Below are 22,410 nucleotides of genomic sequence, written 5' to 3'. Positions count from 1 at the left end.
TCCTCTGTTGCGCTTTCATCCAGGTCATGTCCACTAACTGTGGATGCCCTATTAGGGCTCTATCCTGGGTCCTCTTCTCATTTCTTAATAGTTGAATCTATGGGAGCTAATAAGATTGTTGCCTCTATGCTGATGATTCTCAAATCTACTTATTCGGCCTCGACCTTCAATCTCTCATCTCTATACATGTCCAAATCCATTATGTTTTTCCTCAAACATTCCCCTCTCTTACTTTTCCTTGTACTGTGGAGAATATTACCTTCCTGCCAGTCGCTTGATTGATAGCTTAGGTGTCGTCCTTGATTCCTCACCTCTCTAATCCACTGAGTGGAGGATGAACTGGAATAAGGAGAGACTTGAGGCAAGGAGACTAACCAAAAAAAGGGGATAGACCAGATGTGGAGTGGCCAGGATGATGTAGTCAGAGGGGAGAAGAGAGCACATATGAGAGATGAACATATTATAAAGGTAAAAATCAATAGGTTTTGGCAATGGATTATATATAAGAGGAGAAGGGGGAAAGAGAGAGAGAGAATGAGAGACAGAGAGAGAGAGAGAGCACACCTTGTTGTCATCATCATGGTGATCCTCCTAAAGTGCAAGTCTGACCTGACCATGTTAGTTCTTCCCCATCAAACACATATACACATTCTCAATGAACACCACTGGCTCCCTATCACCTCACTATTCATCTGGTGTTCAAAAGCCTTCCTCCAATTTCCAGTCTTTTTACACCTTGGACATTCCTGCCTTGCCCCTGTGTTCATCAACCCACTGTTGCTGGCTTCCTTGTTCTTCAATAAGACATTCCATTTTCGGACCCTCCATTTTGATTTGTGATCCCTCATGCATTAAATGCTCTCCTTTTTGTCTCTTGGCTTCTTGGAAAAACCTCACCTTCTATGGGAAGCCTTTCCTGATCCCCCTTAATTCTAGTATGCTTCCTTCTGTTAATTATTTCCAATTTAACCTGTATATATAGCTTCTTTTTTTTTTTTTTTCCATAGTGATTCACATGTTGTTTCCCAGATCATGAAAATTTCCTAAAATGAACATTGTAGAATACTCACAGCTGGTCTTTATATAACATTTTAAGGTTTATAAAAGAGTTTATAATTTTTTCACAACACCTCTGAGAGGTAGATGATATTTACAAATAAGGAAACCAAGACACAAAGAAGTGACTGACCACAGCGAGCACAGTCCTAAAAATCTGAGGCCAGTTTTGAGCTCATTTCTTCCTTATTCAAATGAATTAAATACCTTAGTCAGTGTACCACCTATCTGCCCATAGGTTAGAATACTAATACCAACTTCTCAGAACATTAAAAATTGTAAATGTCAGTAGTTATCACTTTCACAGCTAATAGAAAAATCTAGAAATTTTAATCCTTGAAAAACTGGTATTTAAGTTTCTCCAATATCCAGTATGCAATGTAAATACCCTTTCTCAGGGGTTAAGATTGACAAGTTTGTCCCTTCATATCTGTATGGACTTCTCTCTTGCATTTAAAATATGCAGTCCTATTTGTTTTCTTGTCTAGGTCACCTCCTCCCTGGCTTTTGCTACTTAGGAACTTTGTGTAGCATATTATCCACAATGTTGTGCCATACCTCATAGGCAACACATGTTGACTCTGGCTCTATGGCCTGTCTCTGTACCCATAAGGCACACTTACCTTGTTATTCCTTCCTACTGTAGGGGAAAGTGGTAGTGGGATTGTTCCTAATCATTTTAAAATTGTTCTTTTAAAGGGTGAAAATGATGTGTTAGTGTGAATGTAAACATTTCTAACAGCCTCATGTGTCACTGTCAATCAGTGGAGGAAGCAGTTACTTTTATACTCTGAATTTACTTTTTGTGTAACTACAGTAATCAAAAAGTTTTTTCTTAACTTCCTCCTACTTCTTAAACCTCAACTTCCTCCCTCTGTATTGCTGTATGCATAAAGTATAAGATGGTTTCTGGTCTGTCTTCTTACTCTATAAGACTAAATGGCAGATAATATCTTTTTCTGTCTCTCTGTCTCAGGGGCATGCTCTCTCAAAGCATAGACTATAGTGATATTTATTGTTGTGCAGTATCTGTGACCAAATGAAGTGCTCATTAAATAAGAGATGCTTCCAACTACTCAAGGTCCCCCACGACATAAGCCAATATGTTGACTAGTGGGACTGAATTGGATCCAAAAACTACAGCTACAAGTAGACCAACTGCTCCAAACTGTCCTTGAGGGTAAAAAGATGATGAGGTGGAAGGGAGCTTTTTAAGTCAGATCTTATTCAGTATCACTGTATCTGTTGAGAGGTGGACATAAATAATATAATCTGAAGAGTGTATAATGGTTTTTATTTAAAATGCTGTGTTCTTTTTTTTTTTTTTTTTAAGACAAAATTGAGGTGAATAGCAAAAGTCATTTGCTAAAAAAGCTTCATTATATGAGAGGAAATTCAATAGTAGAATAGAGGTAGAAGCTAACATGCTTAGAAAATGGGGATTTGTTTTTTAGTTTGTCATAATAGCAGCATATGTAAAAGAAATTCCATCTCTCTGACATCTTAAGTCCAAAAGGTTATAAGTATTCCTATCCATGATCTCATGTGCATTTTCATTTTTAAAAAAGAAAAAAAAAAGTAAAACATTTTTTCTTGGTTAAATTAACATTAGCAGCTGTATGAATGAAAAGCTTTAACTTAGTATAAGGGACTATCATTAGCATAAATAAGAGAAAAATAAAAATAAATTTGAATAATTTTCAACCTATTTGGCACGTATATTACATAGTACCATAGCATGGTAAAACAGAAAGACAGCATACTGTGATGAAAAGAAAGCATTTGTCAGGAGTGAAGAGACTAGGGTTCTACTAGATAAGTAAGTTATCAAAGGGTTTCATTGTGGGGAAAATCCTGGTATTTATGTTTTCTATATATTTGTCTAAGGCAAACTATATTTGAAACTGCATATAAATGTGGTCTCTAACATTCATGAAGATTTTAATTGTGTTAATCCAGATTTAAAAATTTTCATCTTTGTATCTTAACTTGAAAAGAGATCCTGGAAAATTCCCAGAAAGTTTCCTTATTTTGAGTTGTCTTTAAGAAGATTTAGTAAATCCACTTCAGACATTTTCTAGTTGTGTGATCCTGGGCAAGTCACTTAATCCTATTTGCCTAAGTTTCTTCATCTGCAAAAAATCTAGAGAAGAATCTTTGTCAAGAAAACCCCAAAATAAAGTCCTGAAGAGTTAGACATGATTTTTTAAACAAACAAAAAGATACTAGTTAAGTACCTGCATTTCTAGTCTGGTTCAAATAGGAACGCAGTCATAAGGAAATAAAAAATAAAAAAGAGATTTAGTTTCCTGATATGAACTTTAAGTAACATATATGTCCCATAATTTAAAATTAATTCATATTATATTCTTGGCCGAAACATTTAAATAGGAGCTATAGGATCTCAGAGTTGCAAGCTATCTGAGAAGACATCTAGTTAATTAATACAACTTATTTGATAAATAGTTGCACTTGATTTTACTGTTCTTAAAATAGTTAGTTGTGCTGGCACCTAAATAAGGAAAGACATCCATTCTTTGCCTGATGATTTTCAAGAAGGGGGTCCCTATTTTCTCCAAAGCAGCCCATTTTACCTTTCATCTGTTTAGAGGTTTTAAAAAAAAAAAATGTGGTTTAATTCTAAGTCAGTAATGATCGTTTGTGTCCCAGGACTGATGTACTAATAATATAAAGAAATCAGTGCATACATAGGGCATGTTCAGAACAAAGTGTTAGTGAAAGGCATTCTTCCCCCAGATGTTACACAGGCATTAAGTGTCTTAATACAGACTCCAGGAGATTCAGAATATCAAAGTGCCATTCTTAGATTGCCAAAGGAAAAAGTCTATCAAGCATGTAGGGAGAAAGGCCCCTGGTCATACCTCTGGTGTCCAGGAGGAGAACCACCTTGCCTTCTTTGAGTCATTGGGTTCTAATTCAGCCCTGTTCTCTAGATTTCCTTCCTTCCTTCCTTCCTTCTTTCCTTCTTCTTTCCCTCCTTTCTTTCCTTCTTCCTTCTCTCCTTTCTTTCCTCCCTCCCTCCAACCATGTACAACAGCTCATGCTTTTAAGAAGAAAATTGACTGACCTAGAAAAAATAACAACAAAATTCATATGGAAGAATAAAAGGTCGAGAATTGCAAGGGAACTAATGAAAAAAAAGTCAGAGGAAGGTGGTCTAAGTGTACCTGATCTAAAGCTATATTATATAGCAGCAGTCACCAAAACCATTTGGTATTGGCTAAGAAATAGAACGGTAGATCAGTGGAACAGATTAGATACAAAGGACAAAAAAGGGTACATCTATAGCAATCTAATCTTTGACAAACCCAAAGATACCAACATTAGGGACAAAAATTCATTATTTGGAAGAAACTGTTGGGAAAACTGGAAATTAGTATGGCAGAAATTAGATATGGACCCACACTTAACACCCTATACCAAGATAAGATCAAAATGGGTCCATGATTTAGGCATAAAGAATGAGATCATAAATAGATTAGAGGAACAGGGAATAGTCTACCTCTCAGACCTGTGGAGGAGGAAGGAATTTATGACCAGAGGAGAATTAGAGATCATTATTGATCACAAAATAGAAGATTTTGATTACATCAAACTAAAAAGTTTCTGTACAAACAATACTAATGCAAACAAGATTAGAAGGGAAGTAACAAATTGGGAAAATATTTTTAAAAGGAAAGGTTCTGACAAAGGTCTCATTTCCAAAATATATAGAGAACTGACCCTGATTTATAGGAAACCAAACCATTCTCCAATTGATAAATGGTCAAGGGATATGAACAGACAGTTCTCAGATGATGAAATTGAAACTATTTCCACTCATATGAAAGAGTGTTCCAAATCACTACTGATCAGAGAAATGCAAATTAAGACAACTCTGAGATACCACTACACACCTGTCAGATTAGCTAAGATGACAGGAACAAATAATGATGAATGTTGGAGGGGATGTGGGAAAACTGGGACACTGATACATTGCTGGTAGAGTTGTGAAAGAATCCAGCCATTCTGGAGAGCAATTTGGAACTATGCCCAAAAAGTTGTCAAACTGTGCATACCCTTTGACCCAGCATTGTTGTTATTGGGATTATATCCCAAAAAAATACTAAAGAGTGGAAAGGAACCTGTATGTGCCAAAATGTTTGTGGCAGCTCTTTTTGTTGTAGCTAGAAACTGGAAGTTGAATGGATGTCCTTCAATTGGAGAATAGTTGGGTAAATTGTGGTATATGAAGGTTATGGAATATTATTGCTCTGTAAGAAATGACCAGCAGGAGGAATACAGAGAGGCTTGGAGAGACTTAAATCAACTGTTGCTGAGTGAAATGAGCAGAACCAGAAGATCACTATACACTTCAACAACAATACTGTATGAGGATGTATTCTGATAGAAGTGGAAATCTTCAACATAAAGAAGATCCAACTCACTTCCAGTTGATCAATGATGGACAGAAATAACTATACCCAGAGAAGGAACACTGGGAAGCGAATGTAAATTGTTAGCACTACTGTCTATCTACCCAGATTACTTATACCTTCGGAAGCTAATAATTAATGTGCAACAAGAAAATGGTATTTATACACATATATTGTATCTAGGTTGTATGGTAACACATGTAAAATGTATGGGATTACCTGCCATCGGGGGGAGGGAGTGGAGGGAGAGAGGGGATAGTTTGGAAAAATGAATTAAAAAAAAAGAAGAAGAAGAAGAAAATTTCTTACATTTCTTACAGAGCAATACTATTCCATAACCTTCATATACCACAATTTACCCAACAGAAGAATAGAGGCCCGGATTTTGGCAGGAATCTGAAGCATTGTTATCAGCCATCGGCCACGGAGGCACTTGATGGAAAAAGTAAGTTCAGAATAACGTCATTGCCATGGGGAATTTTAAGCCCACCCAGGGAGGGACTTAGTTTCACTTATTTTATGAGTCCTGTGGATTTCTTCCCAACCCACACAGTTTTCAAATGAGATCAGCCTCTCTGAAAAGCCAGTCTAGTTGTCTTAGAGGAACTCATTGACTAGCTGGAACTCACTGATCTTTAATGTGAATCTGGTTGTTCCACCCTCTGAAGATTATAATAATGTTGTGTTGTTTCCCTTTTCCAGCTTTTGTTGTTGTTGTTACTAAGTTTTCCAGAACTGTGGTATTGTTCTGAGATTCAGCTTTAAGGTTCAGAAAAAGCCCCATTTGAAGGAACAGTTGATAATCTGAAGCATCTGGGAAATTTTTTGATTTAAAGAGAGTTTTTTGGCGATCACCCCGACAGTAATTCTTTTCTCATTTCCTTTGCATCTTTTTAAAGTTCCTCTAGGTTCCTCCATAGTTGGATTTGGAAAGTTAGTTTGCATGTGGAATGAATTGGAATTGGACAGTTAACATTGTCTTCCTTGTCTTTCAAAATTGCAGTATTTAGCATCAGCTGTTTCCCCAAAAAATCAAATTTAGGAAACATGAGAGATTTTTTTGTTTTATTTTTAATTAGTCTGTGTTGTTTGAGTAATCTTTAATAACTTGTAGAACTGAAATATTTAAGTGACACTGAAGGATTTACCTATTCCCATATGCTCCTTTTAAGATACCAAATAATACTGAAATTCTGAATTCAGCACTTTTTTGGATATGAAAATTGATTAAATGTATGTCTCTTTGATTCCACCACAAGAAGCAGATGCCAGCCACTGAGTTCTGTCAATAGAACTCGAATGAGTCAATTCTTATGGAACCTCTTCCCATCAGTGTTCTCAAGTAGTAAAGAGAATAGTGATTGGGTATCTGGATAATTACACATACTTAGTAATAATAAATATTTGTTGAATAAGTGAGTGGTTGCTTATTCCTGACTCCATCTAATATACTTCCAATTATCTAATGACAGTATTATACTGACCAGACCAGCTAATTAACATTGAATAGCCTAGTAAGACAGCCAAGTTAATAAAATTATTAAATTATTTAAATAATACAATTAAAAATTAAAGACTTCTAAATGTGTAGGATAAGCTAGGGATTCCAAGATAGAGAGGTGAAAAGAGAAGTATTTCAGGTATGAGGAACAACCTATGCAAAAACCCAGAGGCCAGAAGATGGGCAGTGTCACAAGTCTAGTCAGACTGACTAGAAGATAGTATGAATAATGTGAAATCAATCTGGAAAGACTGATTGTAGCCAGACTTTGAAGGGCTTTAAATGTCAAAGAGAACTACTGGTATTTTTTTTCCTAAAGGCAACAAGATCCATTTAAGCTTCTTGTGTTCATGGATAGACTTGGCATTTGAGGAGTATCCATTTAGCTTCTGTATAGAGAGTAAAAAGGAACCTGGATGCAAGGATTAAGATATTATTGCAATAGTCCAGACAAAAGATAATAGTCATATTCTGGCTAGGTTAAAATGGTCTTATGAACTTCAAAGATATATGCAAGAGGAATAATTTCATTTTTTGCAATTGTATCCTCAGTGTTTTGTGTTATTCCTGCTTAATAAACATTTGTTGATTAATTGATTGACCTGGACTCAGGAGTTATCAATAATATAAGAAGCTAGCTTTATATGTGTTGTTTTTTTTTTTAATTTATGGAAGAAAAAATCTTTCTATAATAGCATAACAAAAAAAAATGATTACACATGTAACTGCATATCTATAATGTATGATTTGCTTTTCCTTCCTGCTTTCCTTTAACAGCAAAGTTATCATGTAAATTTTTTTATTTCCATCCACAGATATGGCAACCATTAGACATAAATAAGTATATGTTCAAATGCACAAATATGTGTGTATATATACAAAATTATTCTATGCATATGTATAGAATACTATTTATATAATTATTTAGTATTAATTGCTTATTTATTATGATCACTTATGTAACATTTATCAGTTCTTTCTCTGGATGCAAATAGCATCTTTCTTAATGTGTCCTTTATAGTTAATTAGGATATTTATAATAGTCAAAATGACTTATTTCTTCAAAGTCATCCTTAAACAATTTTGCTGTATACAATGTTCTTTTGGTTCTGCTCATTTTGTTCTTCATTATTTCATGCACATCTTTCCATATTTTTCTAAGATCATTGAGTACACATGTCTTATAGCACAGTAATATTTCATCATGATCATGTACAACAACTTGTTCAACCATTTCCTAATTGCTGGCCATTCCTGCAACTCCCTGTTCTTTGCCACCACAAAGAGAGCTACTATACACATTTTAGAACAGAGATGTTCTTTTCCTTTTTTACCCACAGATCTTTGGAAATAAAACTAGTAGTGGTATTATTGAATCCAAGGAGAGTCTAATAATTCCTTGGGCATAATTCCAGATTGCTCCCTGAAATGATTTAATCAAGTCAATTCTTTATTACCAGTGTGACATCAGCAAATAAGTCATTCACTTCTTTTCACCTTACTTTACATATAAGGTGGACTAGGTAGTCTTGAAAGCTCCTTCACAGTCTTATTTTCTGAAAAAGAAAAGAAAATGAGGCAGGCTCAGAGAAAGGAGGGAATAAGTATTTATTAAGTGCCTACTGTGTGTCAGACAGGCACTGTGCTAAGCACTTCACAAATATTATCTCACTTAATTCTCAATGACCCTGCAAGGTAGGTGCTATTATCATCCCCATTTTATGGTTGAGTAAACTGAGGCCAAATTTGAGTCAGGAAGGAGTCAGCACCAGTACTCATCTACTTTGCCATATGGCTATCCCATATGGGGTTATGAATGCTAAAAGCTGCATTGTTGATCAAAGTATGGCAAAACTGTAGTGAGAAATGAATGATTCAAGAGAGGAGGGGAAAAGAGAACCTAAGGGGAAAAATGAAAAGGAAGCATTGGTTTCCATTTTTATTATTGTGAACAGTAGGGCAGGAAAAGGTATTGGGGTACAAAAAATTAGGGAAGTTGGGGTTTTTTTAAGACTTTCAAGTTTTATCTCTAAAATTGTGGAAATCAGGGGTTAAGCTACAACCAACCTCTTTGGGGAGATGGAAGGAGTTAGAATTCTTGTTGAAAGTCTGAGGTAAAGGGTACTACTTGCTGGGGCAAAGCAGAGGAAGCCTTGATTTTATAATGACCCCTAGCAATCTAGGCTAGATTAGAAATACCAGATAAAAGGACACCCACATTTAGCCATTATCATAAATGAAAGTCTGAGACTGCCTTTTTACCTAATGACACATGTGGGGATGGTAGGATATCAGATTGACCTGGTGTTTGGACTTAGTGCTGTATGTAACCCCAGGAGAGAACAACCCCAGTTGTTTTATTTACTCCCTTTCTCACTTCCCTTCCCCCTCACTGCCAGAAATTGAAAGCAGAGAAAATTATTAGGTTTTGGCCACTAAGCACTTTTTAGGGCTATCAGGTCAACACTGTTCTCTCATCCTTCTTTACTTTCTACCTTAAGGTAAAACAGATTCATTAGGTCTTTGGATACATATTCTTATTGTCCTCAAAGTTAGCCCATACTATGGCATCATGGTACAATTTGGTTTCCTCCATTTTCTTAGATAGACAAGTGACTTATTGTATTTAATATGGTCAATAAATATTTATTAAGATTTACCACGTCAGGCACTATGCTAAGTACTGGAGATAGAAAAAAAGGACCCCCCCCCAAAAATGATCCCTATCTTTGGAAAGCTTACATTCTGATGGCAGAGGCAATATGCAAATAATTATGTATATTCAAGACATGTATAATATAAATTGGAGGTAATCTCGCCAGTACTATGTGACTAAGGAGGGGGCAGCAATAAAAGGGAGGAAGACAACAACTAATTATGTCATTTGAACTTACAATTCTAGGAGATAGATGTTATTGATGCTCATTTTGTAGTCGAGGAAATTGAGATTTGTTTTTTTTCTTTTTAAATTAGATTTGTATTGGTAAACAAACTCTAATTCTCCTACTTCACCTAGAATTACATAGTAAGTGCTTGGACTTAGGTCTTGACTCCAGGCCCAACTCTTACTGATTACACCCTGCAAAAAGGTGTGATTTGAGCCAAGTCTTAAAGAAAGCCAAAGAATTTAAGAAGTAAAAACAAGAAGAGGGGACATTGTGAGGGTACAGCCATAAAGAGGCATTGTGAGATGTTTTGTAAGATGTTTGAGGAATAGCAATAAAGGGCAGTTGGGTGTTGCAATAGATAAGAGTGACAGCCTTGGAGTCAGAACTTGAATTCAAATTCAGCTTCAGACACTAGTCTGTGACTCTGGGCAAATCATTTAACTGTTTGCTTCAGATTCCTCCTCTATAAAATGAACTGGAAGAGGAAATGGCAAACTTCTCCAGTATATTTGCCAAGAGTGAGACATGATTGAAAAAAATCAACAACAATGAAGCTAGTATCATTGGATTGATTATACATTACGTATTACATGAAGAACAGTAAATATGAGAAAACCAGAAAAGGGAAAGAAGCCAGATTGTGATGGGTTTTAAGAGCATTTTGTATTTGATCGCTATGGTAATAGGGAGCCATTGGAGCTTACTGAATAGGATGTTAACATAGATCTATGTTTTGGAAAAAATATCACATAGCAGCTAAGTGGATGATTATTGGATAGGTAGAGTGAGTGTAAATGGGAAAATGACAATGAGGTTGTGAGCTTAGGTGACCAGGAATATGATGATGCCTTAGACAGTGGTAGGAAAATTGGGGAGAGCAAAGGTCTGAAAGGAGAGTTATTGAATCCTATTTTGACCATGATGAGTTTATGATGCCCATCAGGTGTCTTTTAAAATGTCCAAAAGGCAAGTGAAGATGCATGACTGAAGCTTAGGGAAAAGATTAGGAGCTATTGAGTAATACATGGCCAAAGAATACAAATAGACAATTTTCAGATAAGAAATTAAAACCATTTCTAGCCATATGGAAAAAATGCTCTAATCACTATTGATCAGAGAAATGCCAATTAAGACAGCTCTGAGGTACCACTACACAACTCTCAGATTGGCTAAGATGACAGGAAAAGATAATGATGAATGTGGGAAGGGATGTGAGAAAACTGGGACACTGATGCATTGTTGGTGGAGTTGTGAACTAATCCAACCATTCTGGAGAGCAAAATAGAACTATGCCCAAAGGGCTATCAAACTGTGCATATCCTTTGATCCAGCAGTGTTTCCACTGGGCCTGTATTACAAAGAGATCTTAAAGGAGGGAGGGAAAGGGACCCACATGTGCAAAAATATTTGTAGGAGCCATTTTATAGTAGCAAGGAATTAGAAATTGAGTGGATGACCATCAGATGGGGAATGGCAGAATAGATTATGGAATCTTTTAAACAATGAGGTAATTCAGGTCAATTCCAACAGACTTGTTGTGGAGAAGCCATCTGCACTCAAAAAGGACTGTGGGAACTGAATGTGTATCACCACATAATATTTTCAACTGTTGTTTGCTTGCTTTTTGTTTTCTCTTATTTTTTCTTTTTGATCTGATTTTTCTTGTGCAGCATGATAAATGTGGAAATATGTTTAGAAGATCTGCATATGCTTAACATATATTGGATTACTTACTCTCTAAGGGAGGGAATGGGGGAAAGGCGGGAGAAAAAATTTGGAACACATTTGGAAGGGTGAATGCTGAAAACTATGCATATATTTTAAAAGTAAAAAGCTAAATATACAGAGCTGGAAATCATTTGTCCGGAGATCATAATTAAACCCATGAGAGCTGAGGAAAACACTAATTGATACAGCAGTAAAGGGAGAAAAGAAGAGGACCTAGGGGGACATCCTTTGTTCTCTGTCTTTTCCAGATTTTGGCTCCTAAAACACATAGGCAAACAATTAAGCACTTGCTACATTGAGCTGCAAAAAAATAAAGTTGTGATAGTTTCTCACTGCTATTCTTTTAAAACTTCTCCCCAGAATTCCTTGAGAGCTTTTTTAGGAGTAAGAATTCATGGGGAAGCTAGTTGATATAGTGATAGAGCCCTGAAGTCAGGAGGACCTGAGTTCAAATTTGGCCTTAGACACTTAACACTTCCTTGGCTGTGTGACTCTGGGTAACCCCAATTGCCTCAGCAAAAAAAACCAAAACCAAAACAACAACAACAACAAAAAAGAATAAGAATTCATGTTTTAACTGTTCAGGAAGCAATGAGATAAGATGTTCAAGGGTTGTATGCTCCCGCTATACACAAAGAGAATTATGGTTGATGCCGCTCCCTTTCTATCTACTTTACACCACATTTCTAAGCTTTAATTTCATGTTAGTCATTTAAAAATATTTTATTTCATTTTTTTTTACTAAAAAAAATGTAATATGAATTTAATAGAATAGTATTGCTCTGTAAGAAATGATGAGAAACCTGGGAGAAACCTGAACTTATATAGAATAAAATTAACAAAACCAGAATATAATAGCTATTATATTTATTTTATTATTTATATATGTCATATACAGGTAAGTAATGGCTACAACATTGTAAAAATTTCAAAAACCTGTTAAATAATTGGGAACTATGATAAATGAACTATTAAGTCATTACTCCAGAAGACTGATGAATCATCTTTCTTCTGCCCTAGCTCCATTAGATAACTATTGTCTCTATCAATTCCACTGATTTAGTATCTTGTAAGAATCCTTTGTATCAAGTTCAGCGTTCAGGCCAATAACAAAAAATAAAAGTACAGAATGAGAAACATTTTCAAACACATCCAATGTGTAGATTTGTTTAGCTTGACTATATTTGCTTGTTGCAAAGGACAGGTTCTTGGGGGGAAGTATGAGGATAATGATTGATAATGATAGTAATAATGATATTGATACAGTAAAAGAAAAAGTAGAAAATAAAAATGTGAATCATCAGAAATTTCTAAATACATAAAGCTCTAGTTTACTGGTAGCTTGTGCAGGTAACAACCAGTCCACATTCATTATGTATTCAAGAGTCTCTTCAATTTTACAATTAAAGACTATATAATGCATGCCATGGCAGGTGACGAAACCAGGTTCCCAGAATAACAAGCAAAACAGCTTTTAGGCTTGTTGTTAGTGTATGCATACTTGCTAAGCTTGTAGTTGAGTCCAGTGCTACAATATGAGTTATTTGGGGAAAGAAAATGTGTAAACCTGAAAGAAATACAAATATTGGGGAACAAATCCCAGGAGGGTTGTTTGTATTCTTTCTTTGAACTTCTGTGATATTATTAAGACACCTCCTAATCTAGCTGTGGAAGTACCGCTCTGGTGTGGCTCTGGAGAAAATGCCGAGGTTAAGTAAGTTAAAAATAAAATCAAAGTCTGGCGAGATTTGGAGTAGTGTTGATGTAACTAAATAATATAGAGTTAATTTCGTGAAGAAAGAATCTGTGTTTATGGTTTGAAGTATAGTTTACTACATTTTCTCTTTGTTGCTGAGGAGGGTGGAGGTTTATGAAGCAGATGCAACTTAAGTTTTCACAAACATTTTCTTTTGTCAATGAAATATGAAATACTTTGAGAAATGGAACTTCAAGAAAAGACTGTTTCCTGTCCCCTATCTTTCTCAACATTGTCCATATATTTAATTATTCCAAGGCTTGTATACCACAGTGGTTTTATGATATATTTTAAGATAAGTAAAATTAAACTGCTTATTTCTTCTGCCATACAGAATTTTTATCAAATTATATTATTGCTTATAATTATGCTATATTAACCACAAGAGACTTTTACTCTTTTGTATCTAAAAGGTAGATTTAAGTTGTTTATTTCCTTTCTTTCACCATGTAGAATATTGTCAAAATGTGTTGCATATAGTCAGTTGTGTTACATTAGACATAAGAGATTTTACCTTTCTGTACTTGAGGTTTCTCTACTAGCTAACATTTCAGTTTAAGAAACATTAAATATTTGCTATGTATACATAGGACTGTGCACTGAAGATACAAAGATATATGATGGCACAGGCGTTGCTTTCAGTGAGCTTTCATACTAATGGAGGAACAGTTGTGTGTGTTACCCTCCCCACTATTTTTTTTTTTTTTTTTTTTTTTTTTTGCTGAGGAAGTGTTGAATGTCTGAGATCAGATTTGAACTCTGGTGCTCTATCTACTGACTAGCTGCTCCCACTATTCTTTTCATTACTGTCAACTCATAATTACAGATTAATTTTTAACTAAAATGACATCATAAAATCAGTACATCCCACACACACCATAAACTTGTGATGTACTTTTCCATTAATATACACAGAGAAAAGTAGGTACAAACTTAAGAGTACAATAGAATTGAGGTTTGCGTGTAGGAAATGCAAGTGGTCAAGGCTCATGACTGTGGTACTCTAGAGACTCTATTTCTCTTTGTAGAGTCCAAAGGCAGCTCTCCTGGGGGTACAGCATCTTTGACGGATAGGTTGCCTAATTGAGCTCCAAGGTTTGCTTCTTTCTGAAGTGTGACACTTGTCATTCCTTGAATTATACTATTAGTGCTAGAAAATAAACGCAATCTTACAGAGGAAATGTTAGGTAGTAATAACATTAATGTAATATTTATCCAGGGTTCACAGAATGTATGGCAAGCTAAGAGTCTAAGTCATTTTAACTCAATCCTAATCATACATAAAGCTCTTATTTTCCATTATGTAACTTGAAATATTATTTGTAAATCTTCCTAGAAAAGTGAAGGAATACTGTGACCATTCATGTAAGACCCTTTCATTTTTGTATTTCCTATAATGTATGTATTTATGTGTGTGATATGATTTTCTTCTAGTGTAGTAAGTAGTGAATAATGTATACCCTACTGTCTGTATTCCACTGTAGGTATTGGCATTCCTAGCAATGATGCAAATCACAACCTGTATGTAAACTTCCTACCCTATCTCCCCCCTACCCCCACCCCATGCAAATTGTCCCTGTTTTCTTTTCACTTAATCATAGTGTTTCCATAAACATGCTGCAAATCATATGCAACCCATAAGTGACTGGAATCATAGGATGGGAGGAATCTTAAAAAATGTTTAGCCCCTTCATTTCACAGATGAGGAATTTGATCCCCAAAAAGGTAAAATGATTTGCCTAAAGTTATGTAGCTAGTTAATGGCAGATTCATGACCGTAGAACCCAAATCTCTTGACCTAGTCCAGCTCTCTTATCATTCTAGCAATTAGCCACTGTAGATCAGCTAAGGACAACTCTCAATATTCTAAGTCAAGTCCCCAAGAGAAGAGAGGTGTCTGTGTAGTTCTGTGACTGCAGTGCTTCAAACCAACCATATGTGACAGTGTTATGAGTCCCTCAAGAGTAAATCTAATTAGTCCCCACAGCTGTTGTGAAAAAGGACTGACTTTGATGAAGTACAGAAATAATCTGCTCCAGCCAAAATCACTCTCCTCTGTGCATTGTAGATGGTAAACAGTAGGTCAATAATGATTTAGTTATTATACCTCAATATAGTGATGTGGAGAATGTTTAAATTGAAAGGTTTAGATCAGATATAATCATGCTTAGAATGCATGTAGTAAACACAAATACTCTCTTATTGTTTTATTCCTTTATTCATTCATATTTCTTCTGTGTCTAAAAGCTTTGAGGTCAAGTGATAATGATGTTGGTGGTTAGGATTCGGCACTTGGTTCCCAGTCAGGGAACCAAGATGATGAGGTTTAGAATTGGGGTACTTAAATGAAATTAGGTTTAATTGAGGTCTAGTGGCAGGTTTGGGGTACAGGGAGAGTCAAATGGAGCTCCCCTGCAATCTCTTTGGATTCGACGCAAGGATATCTAGTTAAATGAGGTCTAGTGATGGCGCAAAGTCCCCTGTAAAGGAATTTGCAGACCCAAAAACCTAGATTAATAAAAGTGGTTTATTTGGGGTTCCAGTGGGCAGGGATCCTTGGTGCCAGGCTTCCATGTTAGGAACCTCTGCAAAGAGAGAGCTACAGCTTGGTTCTTTTATAATGAGAGATTTAGATAAAGGAAACTGTGGGTGGTTTCCCAAGTTGGCTCAGATCTGGGTGGGATTTGACCTGTGCTTTTGACAGGATTTGGGAATCAAATTGATAATGCAAAAACTAGGAGGGGTTGGAAATAAGAAAGGAATAAATCAATCTGAAAGGATTAGTTTCTTAAAGGGAGCACAGCCCATATCATGCCCTGAAAGCATTAGTTTCTTAAAGGGAGCACAACCCACATCAATAACAGGTTCATCTATGGTAATCACTTTTTGTATTACTTGTCTTGTATACTTCTCACCAAATTGAACTGGACAAATATGATAGTGATATGCCAAATTCCCTGTATCTCAGTTTGGCTACAAAGTACAGAATTAAACATAGTTTTCTGATAAAGGTATGACACAATGTTCAAAACAGTATTAAATATGGGCAAAGAATGAGTTCATGCTTCCTGTATACCTTGTCTTCTGGCTTATGCATCCTAAGACTTATGTTTCTCTGCTCAACCCTTAACTACTACAGATCTTTAGACTGAGAATCAACCTAGATAAATTCAAAATTCATTCCCCAAAAGTTGGCCATGTGATACTTAAAAAAATTTTTTTGGTCATACCAACTCATACATACTGTTTGGTCATGTAGGCTAAGGAATGGTAAGAATGCAAGTGATGAAGACAAGTCTTTTAGAATAGAATAATGAAGGTTGGGGCAGCTAGTGGCACAGTGGATAGAGCACCAGCCCTGAAGTCAAAAGGACCTGAGTTCAAATCTGGCCTCAAACACTTAACACTTCCTATCTGTGTGACCCTGAGCAAGTCACTTAACCCCAATTGCCTCAGTGCCGCCCCCCCCCCCCATGTAGAATAATAAAAGTAAGTATTGGTGGTAGATGGGGTGTTGGACTTGATATTGGAAGGACCTGTTTTCAAATCCTACCTCAGACACTTAGTTGTGTGACTCATTTAAACCACTCTCAGTTTCAGTTTTCCTCATCTGTAAAATGGAAATAATAGTGATAACTATCCTCACAGGGTTTTTGTGAGGTTCAAGAGAACTTATTTTGCAAGCTTAAAAGTGTTATATAAATGATAGCCACAAACTCTGGCTTTCTTTCCAAATACAAACCTTTTGTATCATGGATCTCTTGGGCAATCTGGTGAAGCTTATGGGTCTTCTCAGAGTAATGTTTTTAAATGCTTAAAAAATATAAAAGATGACAAAAGTTGGGCAGTAGATTGAATGCTACATCTGGAATCAAGAAAACCTGTATTGAAATCTAGCCTCAGATAGTTATTAGTTGTGTGACTTTGGGCAAGTCACTTGATTTCAATTTGTGTTGGAGGCTGCTGGGAGGTTCAATGGATAGAGTGCTGGACCTAGAATCAAGAAGGCCTAAGTTCAAACTTGGCCTAAGAAACTTATTAGCTGTGAGACTCCAGCATCTTTGCCAAAAAAAAAAAACTCATGCATAGTATTGAATCAATAAACAACAACATTTATGGTGAAAGAGAGATAGAGATAGAAGGAAGATTTTTTTTTTTTTGCAGAGTTTTCTCTACATGTTTGCAAAAAAATTAATTGTTAGTTGTAACTATTTGTGGCAGGATAATGCAGATACAAATACAACAAGAAAACTCCCCGCCAAGGCTGAGTCAAAGTTAAGTTTGAGGCCCAGGCCAGATCATCACTAACACTTGTGTTAGTGTTGCAGGGAGAAGATTTGACATCTATTCCCTTGTCTGCTTGTTAAACCCTCTTATCAGGGTATTAGCATTCGGCAGCATCAGAGAGAGTTGATGAAAATCTCAACAAAACCCCACTTCTGAGATATAAATATGGGCAATCCGGTGATGGGGATAAAGAAAAATGGTGTAATTAGTTTCAAGACAAGGCTTTGCTAAGACGTTCTGAGTGGATGTAAAAATTTAAAGTTAAACCTAACCTTTTGTGATTTTCTTTTCTTTTTTCTTTTCTATTTTTTCCCCCAACCACTTGCTAACAAAGTTGCTATGGGGCTTAGTCTAAACAGTATGGTGTTTTTCTCCACAGGGGTATCAGCAGGTAACAAAAAAAGTACATGCTACCTTTTTATGGTGCTATGGTTGTGTTCTTGGGATATGATTTTCATGATAGTCTCAATGTATGAAGAAATAGAAGTCTTATTATATTCTCAGAATTTTAGAGCTAGAAGAAGCCTTACAGATAGCCTATTCTATCGCTTCACTTTTAATTTCTTTTTCTTCTGAATTCAATAAATACAAAAAAAGGAACATTTTGTTAATAATGATAACTAGCATTTATGTAGTGCTTTAAGGTTTGCAAAGTGTTTTACAAATATTATCTCATTTGATCCTTATACAATTTATGACACTGAAGACTGGTCAAGTGATTTGTCCACAGTCACAAAGATAATAGGTTTTTAAGATAGAATTTGAACTCAGATCTTCTGGTTCAAAATATAGTATTCTATTCACTATGTTTTGATGCTTCTCTATATGTTTTTGTTAGAAGATATGTGTTTGATTATTAACAATGATATTGATTGGGCATCTCAATGTCTCAATGGATAGAGTACTGTGCATAGAATTAGGAAGACAAGATCTTCCTGAGTTCCGATCATCAACTGTGTGACCTTGGGTAAGTCCTTTAACCCTGTTTACTCCAGTTTCCTCAACCACAAAATGAATTTGAGAAGGAAATGACAAAACACTCCTGTATCTTTGCCAAGACAACTCCGAATAAGGTCGTGAGTAGTCTGGCTGACTGAACAACAATCTGTCATTGATTAGCTAGGCAGCTCTGGGCAAGTCATTTATAATCTTTCTTCCATACCCTTCTTCCTTCCTTCATCCCGCCCCCCTCCTTCATGTATTAAATAGGAATATATTTACTTGTCCCATTTACTTTTTCAGGTGATTGTTTTTGAAATATGCTATATAAAGATAAATTTTCCATTTTAAAGAAGTAACTACCTACCTGTTTCACAATTCAGACCCTCCTTATAGCCAGATGTTAATTTGTAATAAGAAAACTAAAATGTCTAACAATAGGACAATTCCCTGAAATTAGAGAGAAATTCCAGCTGAGTAATGTACACAGTTTTTGAGTTGTGACTTTATTTGGCCACATTGATTTTGAGGGAAATAATTCATTTTGGACTATTTCAATTAGTATTAATCAATTTGATAGAATCAGATAAAGTTCTATATATAAGATGCCAGAATTGTGAGTTGCACATTCTAAGTTCATTTGCTTAACTATAGGAAGATAAACTACCCTTGTTTTATCTTTTGATGATGACCAAAGGTGACAACTACATGGAAAGTCCCCCAAAATATTTTTGTAGCTCTTGACCAACCTATTGTCCAAAAGGAGCAGAGGACCATCTTATGACTTCTTAGAGCCCTGACTGTGATGGATTGTACCATTTCTGTCTGACCAAGAGAATCCTGTCCATCTTATGTGGAGATATTCCTTGCTTCACCCAACTTGTGAAGTTGCTGACACATTATTTTGCTTATGCAATGGAAATATTTTGTATTTAGTACAGTTGTTATGGAATGACTGGCCATCTAGCGCTATTAAAAAAACAGGATCCTGGAAGGAGGAGGTATCTTAGATAATGAGGAAGATCTAACGTCCACTTTATTAGAGGGGAACATGACCTCTTGACTATTGCCTTAGACCTCTGCTTCCATATCTCTTGTTGTAGGTGGGATAATTTTAATCTCCACAATTTTGGACTGAGAAGAAATAAAAGTTTCTTCTCATTTAAGATTAGTTTGAAATTTATGAATGCTTTGTGTGAAAGCTAGCAGCCACAGGCATTGAAAGCTCTGCCTTGGAAGTTGCACATTGAAAAAAAAATGTATTTTTTCTTTCTTTCCCTAGACTGTTTTCTATGTTAGTTAAGATAAAGCTAAACCCAGAGGCTAGCTTCTGATTTTAAGAGTCATTCTATCATCCATCTTCCAGGTATCTACTATCTTGGTTATTCCTGCCCAGAGCAAAAAAAAAAACAAAAAAAAAAAAACAAAAAAAACCAAATAATTTATACTAAAATGCACTTACATTCTTTCTCTGCATCTATTTTGGGCTTAAGTTTCTTCTATATGTAAAAATGAGAGTGTTGGAATGAACCTTCAGCTTTAAATTGTTTTTTTCTTGATGAATTATGATCAAAAGAGGTTGAGAAATGAAATGCAGACTTTTACTTGAAATGTTGAATTGTTAATTTAGGGGACTACTTGCTATTCAATATTGTATTAGAAATTCTAGCCTCGGCAATAAGAGAAGAAAGTAATTTGTGACTAAAGAACTAGAAATCATTATTAATCATAAAATAGATAATTTTGATTATATTAAGTTAAAAAGTTTTTACAAAACAAATGCAGATTAGAAGGGAAGCAATAAACTGGGAAAACATTTTTACATCCGAAGGATCTGATAAAGGTCTCATTTCTAAAATATATAGAGAATTGACTCAAATTTATAATTGTCCTAGCCATTTTCCAATTGATAAATGGTCAAAGGATATGAACAGACAATTTTCAAATGAAGAAATTGAAACTATTTGTAGCCACATGAAAAGGTGCTCCAAATCATTATTGATCAGAAAAATGCAAATTAAGACAACTCTGAGATACCACTACACACCTGTTGGATTGGCTAAGATGAGAAGAAAGGATAATGACGAATGTTGGAAGGGATGTGGGAAAACTGGGACACTGATACATTGTTGGTGGAACTGTGAATGGATCCAACTATTCTGGAGAGCAATTTAGAACTATGCTCAAAAAGTTATCAAATTGTGCATACCCTTTGAGCCAGCAGTATTTCTACTGGGATTATATCCCAAAGAGATCTTAAAGAAGGGAAAGGGACTTGTATGTGCAAGAATGTTTGTAGCAGCCCTCTTTGTTGTGCCCATCAATTGGAGAATGGCTGAATAAATTATGGTATATGAATGCTATGGAATACGATTGTTTTGTAAGGAACGACCAGCAGGATGATTTCAGAGAAGCCTGGAGAGACTTACATGAACTGATATTAAGTGAAATGAGCAGAACCAGGAGATCATTATACACAGCAACAACAAGATCATACAATGATCACTTCTGATGGAGGTGGCTCTCTTCAATAACAGGATGATTGAAACCAGTTCCACTTGTGCAGTGATGAAGAGAGCCATCTATACCCAGAGAGAACCATGGGAACAGAGTGTTGGACACAACATAGCATTCTTACTCTTTATTTTTATTTGCTTTCATTTTGTTTTCTTTCTCAGTTTTTCTTTTTCTTCCTTCTTGATCTGATGTTTCTTATGCAAAAAGGTAATTTGTATTTCTTCATTTGAAAATTGTCTGTTCATCTCCTTTGGCCATTTATCAATTGGAAAATGGCTAGGAAAATTATAAATTTGAGTCAATTCTCTATATATTTTAGAAATGAGGCCTTTATCAGATCCTTCGGATGTAAAAATGTTTTCCCAATTTATTGCTTCCCTTCTAATCTGCATTCATTTTGTAAAAACTTTTAAACTTAATATAATCAAAATTATCTATTTTATGATTAATAATGATCTCTAGTTCTTCTTTAGCCACAAATTTCTTTCTTCTTTTATTGCCAAGGCTAGCATTTCTAATACAATATTGAATAGCAATGGTGATAGTGAGCAACCTTGTTTCACCCCTGATATAATTGGGAATGGTTGTAGTTTATCCCCATTACATATGATGCTTGCTGATGGTTTTAAATAGATGCTCCTGACTATTTTAAGGAAAAGTCCATTTATTCCTATACTCTCAAGTGTGTTTATTAGGAATGGATGTTGGATTTTATCAAATGCTTTTTCTGCACTATTGAGATGATCATATGGTTTTTGTTAATTTGGCTATTTGCATAGTCAATTATGCTAATAATTTTCCTAATGTTGAACCAGCCCTGCATTCCTGGTGTAAATCATTAGGGAGATTGGTCTATAATTTTCTTAATCTGTTTTTGTCCTACCTGCTATATATATATATATATATACATATATATATATATATATATATATGTATATATATATATATATCCAGGTTATATCCTTTCTCTCCACACAGTCACCATATTAATACTGCTTTAGGTATTAGTACTATGTCTGTGTCATAAAAGAAATTTGGTAAGAGTCCTTCATTCCCTATTTTTCCAAATAGTTTGCATAGTATTGGAGTTAGTTGTTCTTTAAATGTTTGGTAGAATTCACATGTAAATCCATCTGGTTTTGGGGGATTTTTCTTAGGGAGGTGATTAATAGCTTGTTCTATTTCTTTTTCTAAAATGAGCCTATTTAAGTAATTTATTTCTTCTTCTGTTAATCTGGGAAATCTATATTTTTGTAGGCATTCCTCCATTTCCCTTAGGTTGTCAAATTTATTAGCATAAAG

The 22,410-nt window shown here is 35.3% G+C and overlaps 1 protein-coding gene across 3 annotated transcripts in view; it reads left to right on the top strand.

Annotated features, from left to right (window-relative positions):
- TNFAIP8 (TNF alpha induced protein 8) overlaps nucleotides 1-22,410 on the top strand; it is a 116,435-nt gene that overhangs the window by 24,160 nt on the left and 69,865 nt on the right. For 2 of the 3 annotated variants that reach the window (XM_074281535.1, XM_074281537.1), the window contains exon 2: nucleotides 5,859-5,937. The exons of the other annotated variant lie outside the window; for it this stretch is intronic. In XM_074281535.1, coding sequence (XP_074137636.1) covers nucleotide 5,937 — 1 coding nt within the window. In that variant the 5' untranslated portion in view covers nucleotides 5,859-5,936. The remainder of the gene's footprint in view (nucleotides 1-5,858; nucleotides 5,938-22,410) is intronic. 3 annotated transcript variants of the gene reach the window in all.

This window comes from Sminthopsis crassicaudata, chromosome 1 (assembly GCF_048593235.1).
Source record: "Sminthopsis crassicaudata isolate SCR6 chromosome 1, ASM4859323v1, whole genome shotgun sequence".
NCBI lineage: Eukaryota > Metazoa > Chordata > Mammalia > Dasyuromorphia > Dasyuridae > Sminthopsis > Sminthopsis crassicaudata.
Note: the sequence above shows the minus strand (reverse complement) of the source record. Positions and strands in the feature narration are given on the sequence as shown.